Source organism: Hypanus sabinus, chromosome 8 (assembly GCF_030144855.1).
Source record: "Hypanus sabinus isolate sHypSab1 chromosome 8, sHypSab1.hap1, whole genome shotgun sequence".
NCBI lineage: Eukaryota > Metazoa > Chordata > Chondrichthyes > Myliobatiformes > Dasyatidae > Hypanus > Hypanus sabinus.
The window spans coordinates 35100250-35118420 of record NC_082713.1 but is presented as its reverse complement, the minus strand read 5'-3'; the positions used below and the strand labels follow the sequence as shown (position 1 = coordinate 35118420).

Here is an 18171-nt window from a genome sequence, read left to right as displayed (position 1 = left end):
AAACTTTGTGATACAAACTGTATTTTACAGCAAGTTAATTGATGCCATTTGAATTCTCTTAACTCTATTGAAGAAGGCTACAAAGTAGTGTATTCTGTGGAAGAAATTGAATCACAGGCAGCAGTTTTGAGGCTTCAATTTTAAAATATATCTGAATGGAAATCACAATAAAACTGTCATTTTTTTTTGGTATTGTGATGACAATTGCCAATAATTTTACCATCATTACCAATAAAAAATCCACATTGTAAACTCTGCTTCCTTCTCCATAGTCATTGACTAATCTACTGGTCTAGCATCTGTTAATTTTCTCCATCCCTCTTCCCTTTTCTTCAGTTCCCCACTCCAGCTCCTTTGGCTATCACCTTCCCCTGGTGCCTCTCTTCCTTCACTTTCTCCCATAGTCCACTCTTCTCTCCAACTAGATTCCTTCTTCTTAACTCTTCCTATCTATCGCCTCCCAGCTTCCCACTTCATTCCCCCTTAATGCACTCATCTACCTTCCCTCTCACCTATCACCTTCTAGCTTGTAGTCCTTCCCCTCCAACCAACTTTCTTATTCTGACTTCTTCCCCCTTCCCTTCCATTCTTGATGAAGGCCCAAGACATCAACTATTTATTGCTTTCCATAGATGCTGTCTGGCCTGTTGAGTTTCTCAAGCATTTTGTGCGTGGTATTTCAAGATTTTCTAGTTCCATTTCAAATTTGCAGAATCCATGATATTTCATTGTCTCTGCAACTAATTATTTCAATCAGTTTATCCAAAGTCAGGTTAACTGTGAATTAGCAGTATGGCATTATGCACATTTTATAACAATGAAGGAGACAAAGAGAATTTGTGTGGAGCATAGTGAGATAAAGCACTGAGGGGAAAATATGACCAACATCTATGTTGCATTATACAATGTCGCAATAGATTCCAAAATGCTATAGTTCTAAGAAAGGGAAACATTGTAAGATCTGCACAACATGATCCTCTAAATAGTAATTTTATAATAACAATATATTTTAATTTGGTTAATTCAAAGTTGGATTTGACCTACACAACAAATCAAATTACACTAATTCTTTTTTAAAGTAATATTCTGAGTTCTTTTACATTAGCCTGAGAGAAAGACATGCCCTTCACTTACATTATGATCTCATGGAAGTGAAGCATATCTAATACTAGAGCATGCCATCGATGCAATGCAGGACTTCAATGTTAGGTAAGAAATGGATTTGCGTTAAAAATAATCTTTTTGTTCATGAGAAATTACATAGTATAAAGTTTTGTTGGGATCTATATTTATCTTGAGAAGTTTTGCATATATCATCTGAGTGGCATCCACAACAGAGTCAATTCCAGACTAATCTTCCTCTATTTAAAATTATGGGAAACTAAGAAGATTTCCTTGCAAGCTTTTAATTTCTTATCACCAAAGTTCTTGTATTGTCTTCCCAGTCTGCACAACTCAAAAACAATCCATCCTGCTGTATGCATTAATGGTGTTAATTTGAATAAAATAATAGACTCTGAACTCAGAAACTAACAAAAGCAGTTCAGTTGACATAAAAATGCTGACTATACCACACTTACCTCTAGGGTAATCCTTCTGTCGTGTGAAAATGCAGAATTAGATTGAAAATGAAGTGTGGACTCAACTTAAGTTAATTCATAGACACTTCTCATCCTTTTTATTGCTGGGCAAAGCTATCAAAGTACCTCTGGAAACAGTGATAGATTTAGAGCATATTAAAGGGAAATAGTGAAGAAAATAGATTTATTTATAATTAAATCCAAACACACCTTTCCAAGAAATCTAAGTAGTTTATTTTGCGGCTGATATAACTCTGTCTTCCAAGCCAAAAATAAAACATCTTGGAAAGAATGCAAAGTGTTTTAAATCTAAATCTTAAAACTCCATCAAATAAAAAGGAATGACTACTTTATCATACTACATAACAGATGCAGCAACCAGCTTCTGATAAAATTATGGTATGATATATCTCAAAATATTTTGTTACGAATTTTCTTTAAAAGAAAATTTGAATGAAACTTCCCCTACCCAGCATCTTGATAACAAATGTACAGTCACTGGAGTATCTAAGGGTTAGATTACTGTATCTAGGGGCAAGCTTGCTGTATTGGAGGGAAATTAGGAATTGCTGTGGTCTGTGTTTCACAGAGACATGGCTCACTCTGGACATCCATGATACATTGGCAAGGCCCAAGGGCTTCTCAATGCATCAATGGACGGGACTCTGATTCAGAAAAGGCAAAAGGTGGGGTCTATGTTTCATGATAAACTCTTTGCGATGCTTGAACATAGGAGTCTTGTTGCACTCTGGTTCCCCCTACCTGGAACATCTGATAGTTAAGTATGCATTCATTCTACTTACCAAGAGAGCTTTCCTCCATGATCTCACTGCAGTTTATATGCAGCCAAAGGCCAATATTAAGGAATCACTTGATGTATTGAGTGCCATGATTAGCAAAAAAGAAATGGCCTGCCCTGATGCATTTCAAATAATCATTGGGCACTTCAATTAAGCTTGTTTGAAGAAATCTCTGCCCAATTATCATCAACATATCTCCTGCAGCACCAGGGGTCCCAATACACTTAACCACTGCTATTCTAGATTTAGGAATGCCTGATGTTCCACCCCAAGACCGCATTTTGGAAACTCTGATCACTTAACTATCCTCCACCTACCTGCATACAGGCCAAGGCTAAAGACCAAGGCTCCAAAGACATGGACAACAAAGAGCTAGTTGTAAGAGACTAAGGGGTGATGATGGGATTACTTTGAGTCGGTAGACTGGGCATTTTCAAGAACTCTTTAGAAGATCGAATGAAAACACCGCGTTGTCAAAAGACTTCATTAAAAAAATGCAGAGATGAGTGTGGCTAGTCACTTTATACTTATAATTGTGAGGTTAAGCATAGCTCCAATGCCATATTTCAGTTTGCTGATGACACCAATGTCATTGGCCGAATCAAAGGTGGTGCCAAATAAGTGTATGCGAGGGAAATTGAAAATCTGGCAACCTCCCACTCAATGTCAGCAAGACCAAGAAAATGATTATTGACTTCAGGAAATGAATTGAATTGAACTGACTTCATTTCTAATCCTTCATGTATATGAGGAGTAAAAATCTTTACATTATGTCTCCGTCTAAATGTGCAATATGCAATCATAATAATTTATAATAAGTAGAGCAGTCATTGTAACATAGAAATAAACTCAGATCAATGTGAGTTAATCAGTTTGATGAACTTGTAGAAGAAGCTGTCCCGGAACCTGTTGGTCCTGGCTTTTATGCTGCAGTACTGTTTCCCGGGTGGTAGCAGAAGTAATAGATTGTGGTTGGGGTGACTTGGGTCCCTAATGATCCTTTTGGCCCTTTTCTCACACCCATCTTTGTAAATGTCCTGAATCATGGGAAGTTTACAACTACAGATGCGCTGGGCTGTCTGCTCCACTCTCTGCAGAATCCTGCAATTGAGGTACAGTTCCCATACCAGGCAGTGATGCAGTCAGTCAGGATGCTCTCAATTGTGCCCCTGTAGAAAGTTCCTAGGATTTGGGGGCCCATACCAAACTTTCTCAACTGACTGAAATGAAACAGGTATTTTTATCCCTTTTTCACCACATAGCTGGTGTGTACAGACCATGTGAGGTCCTCAGTGATGTGAATGCCAAGGAACTTAAAGCTTTTTACTCTCTCAACCCCAGATCCATTGATGTCAATAAGGGTTAGCCTGTTTCCATTCCTCCTATAATCCACAACCAGCTCCTTCATTTTTGTGACAAAACTGTGTTAGAGAGATGACTTCTTCCCTATAGGCCACCTCACTATTGTTTGAGATAAGGCCAATCAACGTCATGTCATCGGCAAATTTAATTAGCAGATTGGAGTTGTGGGTGGCGACACAGTCATGGGTATACAGGAAGTAAAGGAGGGGACTTAGGTTACAGCCCTGAGGGGCTCCTGTATTGAGTCAGAAGGGGTGGAGGTGAGGGAGCCCACTCTTACCAACTGCCAACGATCTGACAGGAAGTCCGGGATCCAGCTGCACAAGGCAGGGTCAAGGCTAAGGTCTCTGAGCTTCTTGTTGAGCCTGGATGGAATTATGGTGTTGAACGCTGAACTGTAGTCCAAGAACAGCATTCTCACATAAGCATCTGGAGGAAACCAGAGGCCCATGAGGCAGTCATGATCGGAGAATCAGAGGAGAAGAGGGTTAGCAATTTTAAATTGCTTAATGCTATCAATTCAAAAGATCTATTCTGGTCCCAGCATTTAAGTGCCATTATGAAAAAAGCACAGCAGTGTCTCCTCCTTCTTAGAAGTTAGCGAAGATTCAGCATGTTATCTAAAATTTTAACCATCTTCTGTAGGTACATGGTGGAGATTCTATGAACTGGTTGCATCATCACAACCTGATTGAAAACATCAATGCCCTTGTACAGAAAAGCCAAAAAGTAGTGGATACAGCCCAGTCCATCATGGGTAATGCACAACCCCTCCCCACCACCACTACCACAGAGCACGCTTACATTTGAGCTCTGTTGCAGGAAAGCAGCATTCATCATCATGCTCTCTTCTCACTGCTACCATCAGGAAGAAGTTATGGAAGCTTTGGGACTCACAACACCAGATTCAGAAAGAGTTACAACACTCAACCAACTTCACTCACCTCATCACTGAGCTGTTCGCATAACCCATGGGCTCATTTTCAAGGATTCTTCACCTCATATTCTCAATATCTATTGCTTATTTATTTATATATTCATTTGTTTGTTTTTTTAATCTTTTATTGTTTCTTTTGTTTTCTCTTTATTTTTGTATTTGCACATTTTATTGATTTTTTTTTGCACATTGGTTGCTTTCTGTCCTATTGGGTGAATTCTTTCATTGAGTCTCTTGCGTTTCTTTTATTTACTGAGATTGCTCACAAGAAAATGAATCTCAGTCTTGTATATGGTGACATATATGTACTTTAATAATAAATTTACTTTGGTCTTTCAACTTTGAACTTACTTTTTGTAGTCCGCTAGATTTATTTAAGAGAGTCAATAAACTAATATACTGTCTCAAAAACCAACAGCTTGCTTTATAGCTTTCTGCCTAAAGTTCACATGCAAACATGTGTTGGTAATAATGCTTTCCTAATTACTTTTGACTGATTACAGTTCCTGCTTCCCATTAACTTACTAGATTGATGTATTCAATGCCAATCCATCTACCAAATATGATTGACTAAGATTTACAACTTTTGGTCTACTGAAAGAAAATATTCATCTAAAATATAAAGAATTTGACTTCTTTTGTGTACTGATCATTGGCAGACACAGAAAGTTTATTATTTTTGAAAATGTGTTATCTTGGAATAATATATTCACAATGAAGATGTCTTCTTGCATCTCACCACATGTTCTTTCTGGAGTTAATCTTTTTGGTGTTACTAGCAGCATCATTAGCTTGCCATGATAAGTAAAGGATGAAGTAAATTAGTTTTAGAATCAGGTTTATTATCGCTGTCTTTTATAATTCAATGTTTGCTTTTTAGCACATTAGTAAGTGTTGAGATTTTGACTTGGTCGTATAGATTGCTTGCATTGTCTTTACTTTTTTTGTTGTGTTTAATGAATAAAGCACAATTTGTAACCTACCTAAGAAAAATCCTACTTAAGATATTGCCCACGTTGAGATGCAGTTGCCAAATCATGAGTAATCTTTTGGCACTTCATCCAAGTTGTCATTCTTCATGTGACTACCTAAGTAAAAGGTGCTGCCTCCAGAGTTTAATGTGAAGGTTATCAGTGACAAGTCCAATCTTGTCCTTACTACTCTGTTACCACCAAAGTTCATTCAATAGCAGTTAACAACCCTGACAGTGCTGTTCCTTTTCAGAGTAATCACTGCCTTGTAAGATAAGTCAGCAAGCACACACCAGGAATATAATCAAGGTCTGTATGACTTTGTACAATTTATTTACCTGTTAGGCCATTGGATGAGTTTTATTACTTATCTGTTAAACTGGTTTTCTTAACTTTAGGTGAGAAGTGGCATACTATCCTTTAGTGTAATTTTATCAAAAAAAGACAGTGACCAGATTTTGAAAAATGCAATGAGGAAACATATTCTTCTCTAGCATTTCCATGTAAGTGGAACATCTAGTACAGACATCTAAAGTCCTCTTTTTCAAAGATTCATTTCATTTTATGATCAGGACAAGTGTAGTAATGCAATATGATTTATCATTTACACCTGCTAAGAAATTAAGCAGCATATTATGCTTTACATGGTGAGTGTAAAAAGTTACTGGATTTGTCACAGGTGTTCCCACTGTGCCAAATCATTTTCCACATTTCTGAAAATCATATAGTGTAAGTCGTGAAATCCCATGTAAATGAGTCCGATCTTTTCACTATGTTGAATCTGTCTAACTGACCGCAGATATCTGCATACATAAATAAAACCTGCCTGTTGGTTTTACAGCAGTGCACCTGTTTGGCCTGACCTGGCAGCTGCAGCCAGTACATGGACAACTCTACGAGAACGGGGGAAGCAAATCTTTCACTGGGCTGGAAAATCTGGATATCACCTCATCTCCCCAGGGTGGAAAAGGCTCAAACAAAGATGACCTGAAAGACAAAGGAGGTCTTGAAGGTAGCAGCATACCTAAGTAATGTGAAAAAATGATGAGCGGAACCATAACTTAAAACCCCGGTTATCTATGCTGATGTTAAAATCCTTCATTATGATTGGGGCTTAGTGATATTTTTAATGCTACAAATGGCACACTGTTTGAATATGATACAGCTCTGAGCACTATTTCATTGACACATAATGAAAAACAATAATGCCAATAAGTACTACAGGTGGTTAATTTTATCAAAGGAAATCAGATTTTTTTTTTAGTTTATGTTTTGTATCTCTCAAAGAACAATTGTTACAAGTACTTTTGACAGAAGGAGGTAGGGGAGGAAAGGTATGCACAAGTCATTCCATAAAACATAGATTAGTCAGTGTTTAATGGACCAAGGAATTAAAACTATCATAATGCAATTTATGTGAGAAGAGTACAACTAATCTGTCCTGTCACTTAGGCACTTGCATCATTTGTTTTCTGTATAAGTGAGATAGTAAATTATGGTTTCCTTCCGGCAACAGCACATTATCCAGTCATTCAGATCATAGTAAGAACATGATACTTCAAACACGGAGAGCTTGTCTTATTTTAGCGTGTTGATTGCCATGCAAATTCAACTTTGTGTTTCACGGATAGTATTCTTCAGTGGAAATTATATGAGTGAAGAGCACAGGAGAAATGTAGCTTACCTTTCAGCACTGATCAATGAGGTACTCACACAAGAGGACGTGGAACATAGATCTCTTTCTCTCATGTGTATACTATTCATATGGATCAAATGGTACTTTTTTGCCTGACTACAAATTGACTATGGACAAGATTTTTCAGACATTATCCAAAGCGATGAATCTATTTAGTTTGAGACAAAGTGCATGTGATAATAGATAGTCAGTTTCTGCATATGGAGCAAAAGTGTTCGCATCTTCCAGCTTTAAAGATTATTTTTATAAAAACAGGTTTTGTATTCTACCCATTCCTTCCATTAACTGGTAATTTTTTGAAGCTGTCAGTGGATTTCTTTTCTTTAGTACTTTATTTCCTGCTTTATGCAGTAGAACCAGCTGTGTATGGTTAAGACAGAGATAGGTTCCTGATCTGTAAGGGTTATGCGGAGAAGGGAGCTGGATGGGGTTGAAAGGGATAATAAAGCAGTGATAACATCTTTGGAAAAGAGTACAGTCAACATTTCGGGCTGAGACCCTTCACAGGACTGGAGAAAGAAAAGCTGAGGAGCAGATTTGAAAGGTGAGGGGAGGGGAGAGAGAAGTACAAAGTAATTGGTGAACCTGAAGGGGGCGGGATGAAGTAAAGAGCTGGGAAGCTGATTGGTGAAAGAGATACTGGGCCAGAGAAGGGCAAATCTGACAGAAGAGGATTGAAGGCCCCTACACCTCCTCTCTCATTGCCATTCAGAGCCCCAAACAGTCCTTCCAAGTGAGGCTGCACTTCACTTGTGAGTATGTTGGAGTCATATATTGTGCCTGGTGCTCCCAGTGTGGTCTCCTCTTTACTGGTGAGACCCAACATAGATTGGGAGACTGTTTTGCCGAGTGCCTATGTTTAGTCCTCCAGAAAAAGCAGCATCTCCATGCGGCCACCTTTGTAATTCCACTTAGCATTCCCATTCCAATATGTCTATCCATGGCCTCCTCCACTGTCATGATGAACCCACACTTAGTCTGGAGGAACAACACCTTATATTCTGTCTGGGTAGCCTCCAACCTGAAGGCATGAACAGCGATTTCTCGAACTTCCGGTAATTCCCCCCTCATCATTCCCCATCAACTTTTCCCTCTCTCACCTTCTCTCCTTGCTCACCTATCACTTCCCTTTGGTGTTCCTCCCTCATTTTCTTTCTTCCATGGCCTTCTGTCCTCTTTTATCAGACTGTCCCTTCTCCAGCCCTGTATCTCTTTCACCAATCAACTTCCCAGCTCTTTATTTCATCCCTCCCACTTCACGTTTCACCTATCACCTTGTGTTTCTCTCTCCCCTCCCCTAACTTTTAAATCTACTCCTCAGATTTTTTTTCTCCAGTCCTGTCAAAAGGTCTCAGCGCAAAACATCGACTGTACTCTTTTCCATAGATGCTGCCTCGTCTGCTGAGTTCCCTCAGCATTTTGTGTGTGTTGCTTGGATTTCCAGCATCTGCAGCTTTTGTCTTGGCCCTATTCTGCTTCCATGTCTTAGAGTCTTATGGCATTGTGCAAGCTAATATAGCATACAATTTATGCAATAATCAAACATAAAATACCAGCGAAAAGCCATGGTGTGTTCTGCTTTCAGCTAATTATCTTCTGGAGGAACTCAGAGGGTCCAGCAACTTCCATGAAGGTAAAGTGATGGAATATGTTCTGGCAGAGCCTTGATCCAAAATATTGACTATCTTTTGCTTCCACGGATGCTGCTTGATGCATTGAATTCCACCAGCAGTTTGCTTTTCATTTTTCTCCAAATTCCAGTCTTGAGTTACTTAGTCAGTTGCACTTTGGATATTTATGTCACACCAGACTAGGATTGTGTTGTATCTTTTTAAAACTTGAAGACTATAAATGTGGTTTTATAAAATTAGAATTCTAAAAATTATTAATTTTTTGAAAAGATAATTCATAAGCATAGGAACACAAAATATTAGAGGAACAGTTGGCCACATAGTTTCCGAAGTCTGCAGTAACACTGAAGAACATTACTCTAGTCTTTCACTTTACTCTATCTTGATTTTCCCCTGGATGCCAAACATCTCCTGAACTTGGCTTTGGTTTTTCTGGGTTATCAAATCCAGAATTCTAAAGAATACCAAAGATTCACAAGCCACTGAGGAGTCTACTTCCAGCTGCGTTGGTGTCCGACCTCTTAACCTGAGATTATTTCCTCTCAGTCTAAAGCTTCCAGTCAACTGAAAAAACCTCTCAGTATTCACTCCGTTAACTCCTGTTTATAATTTTACATTTTAATTTAATAACCTTTCAATCTTTTAAACTCTAGAGGATGGATCCTTTCTATTCAATATCCTTATTGAAGTATCCTTCCAATCCAGGAATCTAATTAATGTAGCTTCATAGCACTTCTTCCAAAACAGGTGTATGATTCCTGAAATAAAGAAGCTGAAATTATCCACAATTTTAGGCATGGCCTTACCAAAGTTCAGCATAATTATTGTGAGATTTTCTTACTCTTGTACTCCAAACAAGGCTACCATACTGATTCCCTTTCTAATTAATTGAATGCTAATTTCACATAATTCATATATGGGAAGATCAAAAATCTTTCTAAATAGTTAGGATGTTGCCCTCTGTTTCAAACATATCCAAAATGAATGTTTTCATGTAAAACATATTATACTCATCTGCCTCTTACTTGCCCATAATTTAACAAGTCTAAGTCTTCTTCAGTCTCTTTGAGTCGTATTCACAGCTACTTTCATGTCTCTCATGGTATTTCCTGCAAATTTTGCACTCAGACCTTTTTCTTGAATCATTAATGTAGACTAATGTCTGAGCTCTGATCTTCATTAAAAAAACACATTAGTTATAAACCTAACACACTTTTTTTAAAACTTAATCAATCTTTTACTGATGCAAAAATACAACCCCAAAATCAATCTACAGTCAGGAAGTGGGAGTTCTTTGAAAGTGAAAAACTGAGAAATCAAAGTTATTGTCTAACCATAAGAGAGAAGGATAAGAAAGGCAAATCCAATTGACCCTTTGTCAAGGAGTATAGAGGGGTTGATAAAAAAAGCACAGGGTAGATATAGAACACTGAAAATGTAGAGCCTTTTCTGACTGGGTAGGGGTTGCAAAAATAGAAATTAGAGGGACAAAGAGGAGCACAACATGGTGCTGTAACAGTGTTATGCTATCTGCTATGGTAGTGTGGTGGTTAGCAAAGCGCTAATGAAGTACCTGCGACCCAGGTTCAATTTGGCCAATGTCTGTTCTCCCCGTGACCGTGTGGACTTCCTCTGGGTGCTCTGAATTCTTCCCACATTCCAAAGATAATCAAGCTAGTAGGTTAATTGGTCACAGGAGTGTAATTGTGTTGTGCAGTCTCATTGTCATGCTGTATCTGTAAATAAAATTAAATTAAAATTCTCAGTGCATTCTGTAAGTATTTTATGAGTTGGTTAGTAACCAACAAAGGAGTATAGTCCATTAGGGACCATATGCAGATAAATTAATACTTATTTCAAATTGTCCCCAGGTGTTGCACATATACCCAGATCTTTCCTCTCCCAGGGATGAGGGCTTTGAGCTTCTGTTGCCATTTCTGTAACAATAGGTTTTTATAGAATGTGGTTGCTAGCCCCATAACCAGCCATCTTCCTCTTACAGCCAGGCTTGGGACCATTCATGGTGGAGTTCTTAAATTATTAGCTGAAGGATTATTTTTCCAACAATGTTGGAAAGTTGACTAGTGGGTACTATAGTAGGGTAGTTAGCAAAATGTTATTATAGCTTGGGGCATCTGGGCTCACCGTTCAATTCCAGCATTCTCTCTAAGAAGGTTTGTATCATCTTCCCGTGTGCATGGGGCTTTCCTCCCACAGTCCAAAGATGTACTGGTTTATAGCTTAATCACTGTAAATTGTCCTGTGATTAGACTAGGGTTAAGTCAATGAATTGCTCGGTGGTAGAGCTCATGGACCAGAAAGGTCTGTTCCGTGCTCTGCCTCTAAATAAAATAAAAATAAAAATGGATAAACACCTGTTAGCAAAATAACTTGATCTTATGTACATTACTGTCAGATGATTCAATTATTTTAGTTATAAACAATTTAACATTTCGTTTTACAAAAGGCAGCAATTCTCAGACACCTTCTCTTACATACCCTATGAAAGAGACCCCAATAAGGAGCATCACCCCCTTGCCTCTTACCCCATCACTAACTTTATTGACTAGAGATCTCCCATCCACTGCCACCAACCTCATAGTTCCCTTATCCCACGTTGCTCATTTCTTTCTTGTACCCAAGATCCACAACCCTGACTGTCTGGATAAGCTTATTGTTTGTGCCTGCTCCTGCACCTCTGAATTGAGGTCCACATACTTCAACTCTATTTCCCACCCTCCTTCCCACCTTTGTTTTAGTCCACTCCAACCTACATGCGTAACATTTCACACTCTTTTGATCTCGTCAAACATTTTAAGCTCCCAACCCCTGATCACCAATCCCTATAAACTTCTATCCTCATCAGGAGCAAACGAGTGAGAATGAAAGTATCCTTTTCTGATTGGCTGCCAGTGACGAGTGGTGTTCTGCAGGGGTCGGCGTTAGGACCACTTCTTTTTATGCTGTATATAAATGATTTAGATGAAGGAATAGATGGCTTTGTTGCCAAGTTTGCAGATGATACGAAGGTTGACAATAGACAATAGGTGCAGACGTAGACCATTCGGCCCTTTGAGCCTGCACCGCCATTCTGAGAGCATGGCTGATCATCTACTATCAATACCCGGTTCCTGCCTTGTCCCCATATCCCTTGATTCCCCTATCCATAAGATACCTATCTAGCTCCTTCTTGAAAGCATCCAAAGAATTGGCCTCCACTGCCTTCCGAGGCAATGCATTCCAGACCCCCACAATGCTCTGGGAGAAGTTTTTCCTTAACTCTGTCCTAAATGACCTACCCCTTATTCTCAAACCATGCCCTCTGGTACTGGACTCTCCCAGCATCTGGAACATATTTCCTGCCTCTATCTTGTCCAATCCCTTAATAATCTTATATGTTGCAATCAGATCCCCTCTCAGTCTCCTTAATTCCAGCGTGTGCAAGCCCAGTCTCTCTAAACTCTCTGCGTAAGACAGTCCGGACATCCCAGGAATTAACCTCGTGAATCTATGCTGCACTTCCTCTACAGCCAGGATGTCCTTCCTTAACCCTGGAGACCAAAACTGTACACAATACTCCAGGTGTGGTCTCACCAGGGCCCTGTACAAATGCAAAAGGATTTCCTTGCTCTTGTACTCAATTCCCTTTGTAATAAAAGCCAACATTCCATTAGCCTTCTTTACTGCCTGCTGCACTTGCTCATTCACCTTCAGTGACTGATGAACAAAGACTCCTAGATCTCTTTGTATTTCTCCCTTACCTAAATCTACACCATTCAGATAATAATCTGCCTTCCTGGTCTTACTTCCAAAGTAATAACCTCACACTTATTCACATTAAACATCATCTGCCAAGTATCTGCCCACTCACTCAGCCTATCCAAGCCACCCTGAATTCTCCTAACATCCTCATCACATGTCACACTGCCACTCAGCTTAGTATCATCAGCAAACTTGCTGATGTTATTCTCAATGCCTTTATCTAAATCATTGACGTAAATCGTAAACAGCTGTGGTCCCAATACTGAGCCCTGTGGCACCCCACTAGTCACTACCTGCCATTCCGAGAAACACCCATTCACCATTACCCTTTGCTTTCTATCTGCCAACCAGTTTTCTATCCATGTCAATATCTTCCCCCCAATGCCATGAGCTCTGATTTTACCCACCAATCTGCTATTTGGGACCTTATCAAATGCCTGCTGAAAATTGAGGTACACTGGATCTCCCTTGTCTAACTTCCTGGTTACATCCTCGAAAAACTCCAATAGATTAGTCAAGCATGATTTGCCCTTGGTAAATCCATGCTGGCTCGGTCCAATCCTATCACTGATATCTAGATATGCCACTATTTCATCTTTAATAATGGACTCTAGCATCTTCCCCACTATTGATGTTAGGCTGACAGAATGATAGTTCTCTGTTTTCTCCTCCCTCCTTTCTTAAAGAGTGGGATAACATTAGCCATTCTCCAATCCTCAGGAACTGATCCTGAATCTAAGAAACATTGGAAAATGATTACCAATGCATCCGCAATTTCCGGGGCCACCTCCTTTAGTACCCTAGGATGCAGACCATCTGGATCTGGGGATTTGTCAGCCTTCAGTCCTATCAGTCTACTCATCACCGTTTCCTTCCTAATGTCAATCTGTTTCATTTCCTCTGTTACCCTATGTCCTTGGCCCATCCATACATCTGGGAGATTGCTTGTGTCTTCCCTAGTGAAGACAGATCTAAAGTACTTATTAAATTCTTCTGCCATTTCTCTGTTTCCCATAACAATTTCACCCAATTCATTCTTCAAGGGCCCAACGTTGTTCTTAACTATCTTCTTTCTCTTCACATACCTGAAAAAGCTTTTGCTATCCTCCTTTATATTCCTGGCTAGCTTGCGTTCGTACCTCATTTTTTTCTCCCTGTATTGCCTTTTTAGTTAAATTCTGTTGTTCCTTAAAAATTTCCCAATCAACTGTCCTCCCACTCACCTTAGCTCTGTCATATTTCCTTTTTTTTAATGCTGTGCAATCTCTGACTTCCTTTGTCAACCACTGTGGCCCCTTTCCCCCCTTTGAATCCTTCCTTCTCCGAGGGATGAACTGATTTTGCACCTTGTGCATTATTCCCAAGAATACCTGCCATTGCTGTTCCACTGTCTTTTCTGCTAAGATATCTGTCCAGTTAACTTTGGCCAGCTCCTCCCTCATGGCTCCATAGTTTCCCCTGTTCAACTGCAACACTGACACCTCCAATCTGCCCTTATCCTTCTCAAATTGCAGATAAAAACTTATCGTATTATGGTCACTACCTCCTAATGGCTCCTTTACTTCAAGATCGCTTATCAAATCCTGTTCATTACACAAGGCTAAATCCAGAATAGCCTTGTCTCTGGTCAGCTCTCATACAAGCTATTCCAAGAATGCATACCATAGGCAGTCTACAAACTCCCTATCCTGGGGTCCAGCAGCAACCTGATTCTCCCAGTTCATCTGCATGTTGAAATCCCCCATAACTACTACGACATTACCTTTGCCACATGCCAATGTTAACTCCCTATTCAACATGCACCCAATATCCATGCTACTGTTTGGTGGCCTGTAGACAACACCCATTAGGGTCTTTTTGCCCTTACTGTTCCTCAGTTCTATCCACACAGACTCTACTTCTCCTGATCCTATGTCCCCCCTTGCAAAGGACTGAATCTCATTCCTCACCAACAGGACCACCCCACCCCCTCTGCCCACATTTCTGTCCCTACGATAGCATGTATACCCTTGTACATTCATTTCCCAGGTCTGATCTCCCTGCAACCATGTCTCCGTTATCCCAACAACATCATAGTTACCCATTCGCACCTGAGCTTCAAGCTCATCCTCCTTATTTCTGACACTTTGTGCATTCAGATATAGAATTTTTAGCCCATTTCTCCTCTCTCTGTTTGAATCACTGCCTATTGTGCCTAACCCAGCTCCCCGAACCATCGGGCTATTCGCCCCTAGAATTTTGTTGTCCTTCCTAAATTTACTTATTCTTTCAGCACATTTAGCTCCATGTTCCGTCAGACCATCCCTCTGTACATGTACATGTTGGTGTAGAGGTAGGTAGAGTCGAGGAAAAAAGTAGAATGCGGAAGGTCTTAGACAGATTAGGTGAATGGGCAAGAAAGTGGCAAATGAAATACTATGTTGGAAAATGCATGGTCATGCACTTTAGTAGTAGAAATAAATGTGCAGACTATTTTCTAAACAGAGGGAAAATCCAAAAATCTGAGATGAAAAGGTACTTGGGAGTTCTTGTGCAGAACACCCTAAAGGATAACTTGCAGGTATAGTTGATGGTGAGGAAGGCAAATGCCATGTTAGCATTCATTTCAAGAGGTCTAGAATACAAGAGTAAGGATGTGATGCTGAGATTTTATGAGGCACTGGTGAGGCCTCACCTTGAGTATTGTGAACAGTTTTGGGTCCCTCATCTTAGAAGTGCAGGCATTGGAGAGAGTCCAGAGGAGGTTCACAAGGATGATTTGAGGAATGAAAGGCTCATTTTACGAGGAACATTCAATGGCTCTGGGTCTGTACTCGCTGAAATTCAGAAAGATGAGGGAGGATCTCATTGAAACCTTTGAATATTGAAAGGCCTAGACAGAGTAGATATGGAAAGGGATGTTTCCTGTGGTGGGAGAGTCCAGGACAAGAGTGCACAGCCTTAGGATAGAGGGGCTCCCTTTCAAAACAGAGATGCGGAGAAATTTCTTTAGCCAAAGGGTGGTGAATTTGTGGAATTTGTTGCCACATGCAGCCGGGCAGGCCAGGTCATTGGGCGTACTTAAGGCAGAGATTGATAGATTCTTGATTGGACATGGCATCGAAGGTTATGGGGAGAAAGCCGGGAACTGGGGTTGAGGAGGAGAGAAAAAAGGATCAGCAATTGAGCAGACTCGATGTGCCAGATGGTCTAATTCTGCTCCTGTGTCTTCTGATCTTATGGGCTTATGGACCTAAGTCTCTTTGCTTCTTTCTGGACTACATTCCTAACCAGTTTCCCTACACTACTATCTTCTTTCATCTGGTGGAACTGATGTCACCCTCAACAATCTGCCTTTCAGTTCCTTGCACTTTCTCCAAACCCGTGGTATGGCCATGGGAACTTACATGAGCCCCAGCTATGCCAATCATTTTGTCAGCTATATGGAATAGTCCATGATCAAGCATACACTGGTAACACTCCCCAACACTTGCTAGGTTACATTGATAACTGCGCTGATGCTGCTTTCTGCACCCATGTAGTCAATTTCATCAACTTTGTCTCCAACTTCAGATTTCAAATTTACTTGGTCTATTTCTGATATCTCTTGCCCCTTTCTCAATCTCTTCACCATTCTCTGGAGTTAGACTGTCTACTGATACCTTTTATAAACCTACTAACTCTCACAGTATCTTTTCTTTTCCCACCATGTCACTTGTAAAAATGCCATTCCCTTTTCTCAGTTTCTTTGTCTCCAACGTATCTGTTCAAGATGAGACTTCCCTTTCCAGAACATCAGATATTTCTTCCTTCTTCAAACAACAGGGTATCCTGCCTCCTCCATCGATGCTGCCCTTATCTGCATCTCCTTCGTTTCCTGACATCTGCCCTCACCCCATCTTCCCACCATAACCGGGATAAAGTTCCCCTTGTCATTAGCTGTCACCCCATGAGCCTCCACACCCAGCAAATCATTCTCAGTAACTTTGACCATTTTCAATGGGATCCTGCCACTAAACCCACCATTCCCCCTCTCCCATCATCCTTTGCTTTCAGCAGGAATCTCTCTCTATGTGACTCGCTTGTCTCCAAAAGACAGAATTTCCCAGTGCCCACTCATTTTAAAACTACTTCCCATTCCCATTTCAACATATTGGCCCATGGCCTCCTCAACTGTCATGGTGAGGCCACTCTCAGGTTGGAGGAGCAACTACTCATATTCTGACTGGGTAGCCTCCAACCTAATAGCATGAACTTTGATATCTCCAACTTCTGGTAATTTCTTAAACTTCCCTTTCTCCTCCTCTCACCAGCCCATTACCTCCACCTGGTGCCCCATATTCCTCCCTTTCTCCTATGGTCTACTCTCCTCTCCTATCAAATTCTTTCTTCTTCAGTCTTTTATCTCTTCCACTTTTCACCTCCCAGCCTCTCATTTCATCCCCCCTCACCTGGTTTCATCTATCACCTGCCAATGTGGTGATACTGGGTTTCTTGACCACAAAGTTCTAAACTCAGATTAAGACTTTGAGACCTTTCAGATGTAAATAACCATGAGTACTCTCACTAAAGAGAGATTATACTGTAAGTACCCAATCTTCAAAGACTGGTTCACCCCCTGTTTATTCTCCATGGTGAGTTCAGCTGCCACTGCCTACTATTTGAGTGTTGGGTCCCGCCTCCCTGCCAAGGAAAAGTTACTTCCAGCTAACAAAGTAGTTTAAAACACAGTTCTTTCATTTTCAGTGATACACATTTAAATCTAAACAACATTTTTAAAACATTTTCAAAATTCACAGCGGATTTCTAACTTATTTTTAAATTGCAAAGCTGGCCAATGATGAGAGCAAATGAATCACCTGTCACAGAAATCAAAGCCAAGGAATGGATTCTAATTTACCCTGTGTTTCCTTTATCTTTTTTGATGTTCCTTACTCATTCCTCATCAGTTTGAACTGCTCTCTACACTTATACAGTTTTTTCAGCAACTTGGGTGACTTCACACATAAATGATATTTCCTCAGATACCCTTTTTACACAAAAGGTCTAAAAGATTTTTGCAGACGTTGTTCCCAGCTACCTATAATTAATGCTGTAAAGCTAACTTCTCCAAGTGCATAAACCTTCCAACTATGAACACATCAGTTATTTGATATACTAAATTACTTTATCGATCTGATCTGCAAGCTTCCTTGAACTAAGAACTCAGTCAGCTTGTTTGTATGATTCAAGTCAAAATAATTAACCCATTGTATTATACTGCACCTCTTCAGCAATGAGACAGGTGTTGTGGGCTAGCACTCTGCTCAATAGACAGAGCTTGTTCGCAAAGCTGTAATTTTAAATTCAGGTTGATTTCTGCTTGCTATTTACATGTTAAGAAATGAAGATTGACTCCCGTTTATGACCAGAAGCTAAACGAAGCATGTAGTTGGAAGTTCAACTTATACTGT

The 18171-nt window shown here is 40.0% G+C and overlaps 1 protein-coding gene across 1 annotated transcript in view; it reads left to right on the top strand.

Annotated features, from left to right (window-relative positions):
• The window catches only part of LOC132398041 (teneurin-1-like), a 742532-nt gene that overhangs the window by 438998 nt on the left and 285363 nt on the right, over positions 1–18171 (top strand). Inside the window, exon 5 of the mRNA XM_059976960.1 lies at positions 6492–6662. Within this exon, the coding sequence (XP_059832943.1) occupies positions 6492–6662 (171 nt within the window). The remainder of the gene's footprint in view (positions 1–6491; positions 6663–18171) is intronic.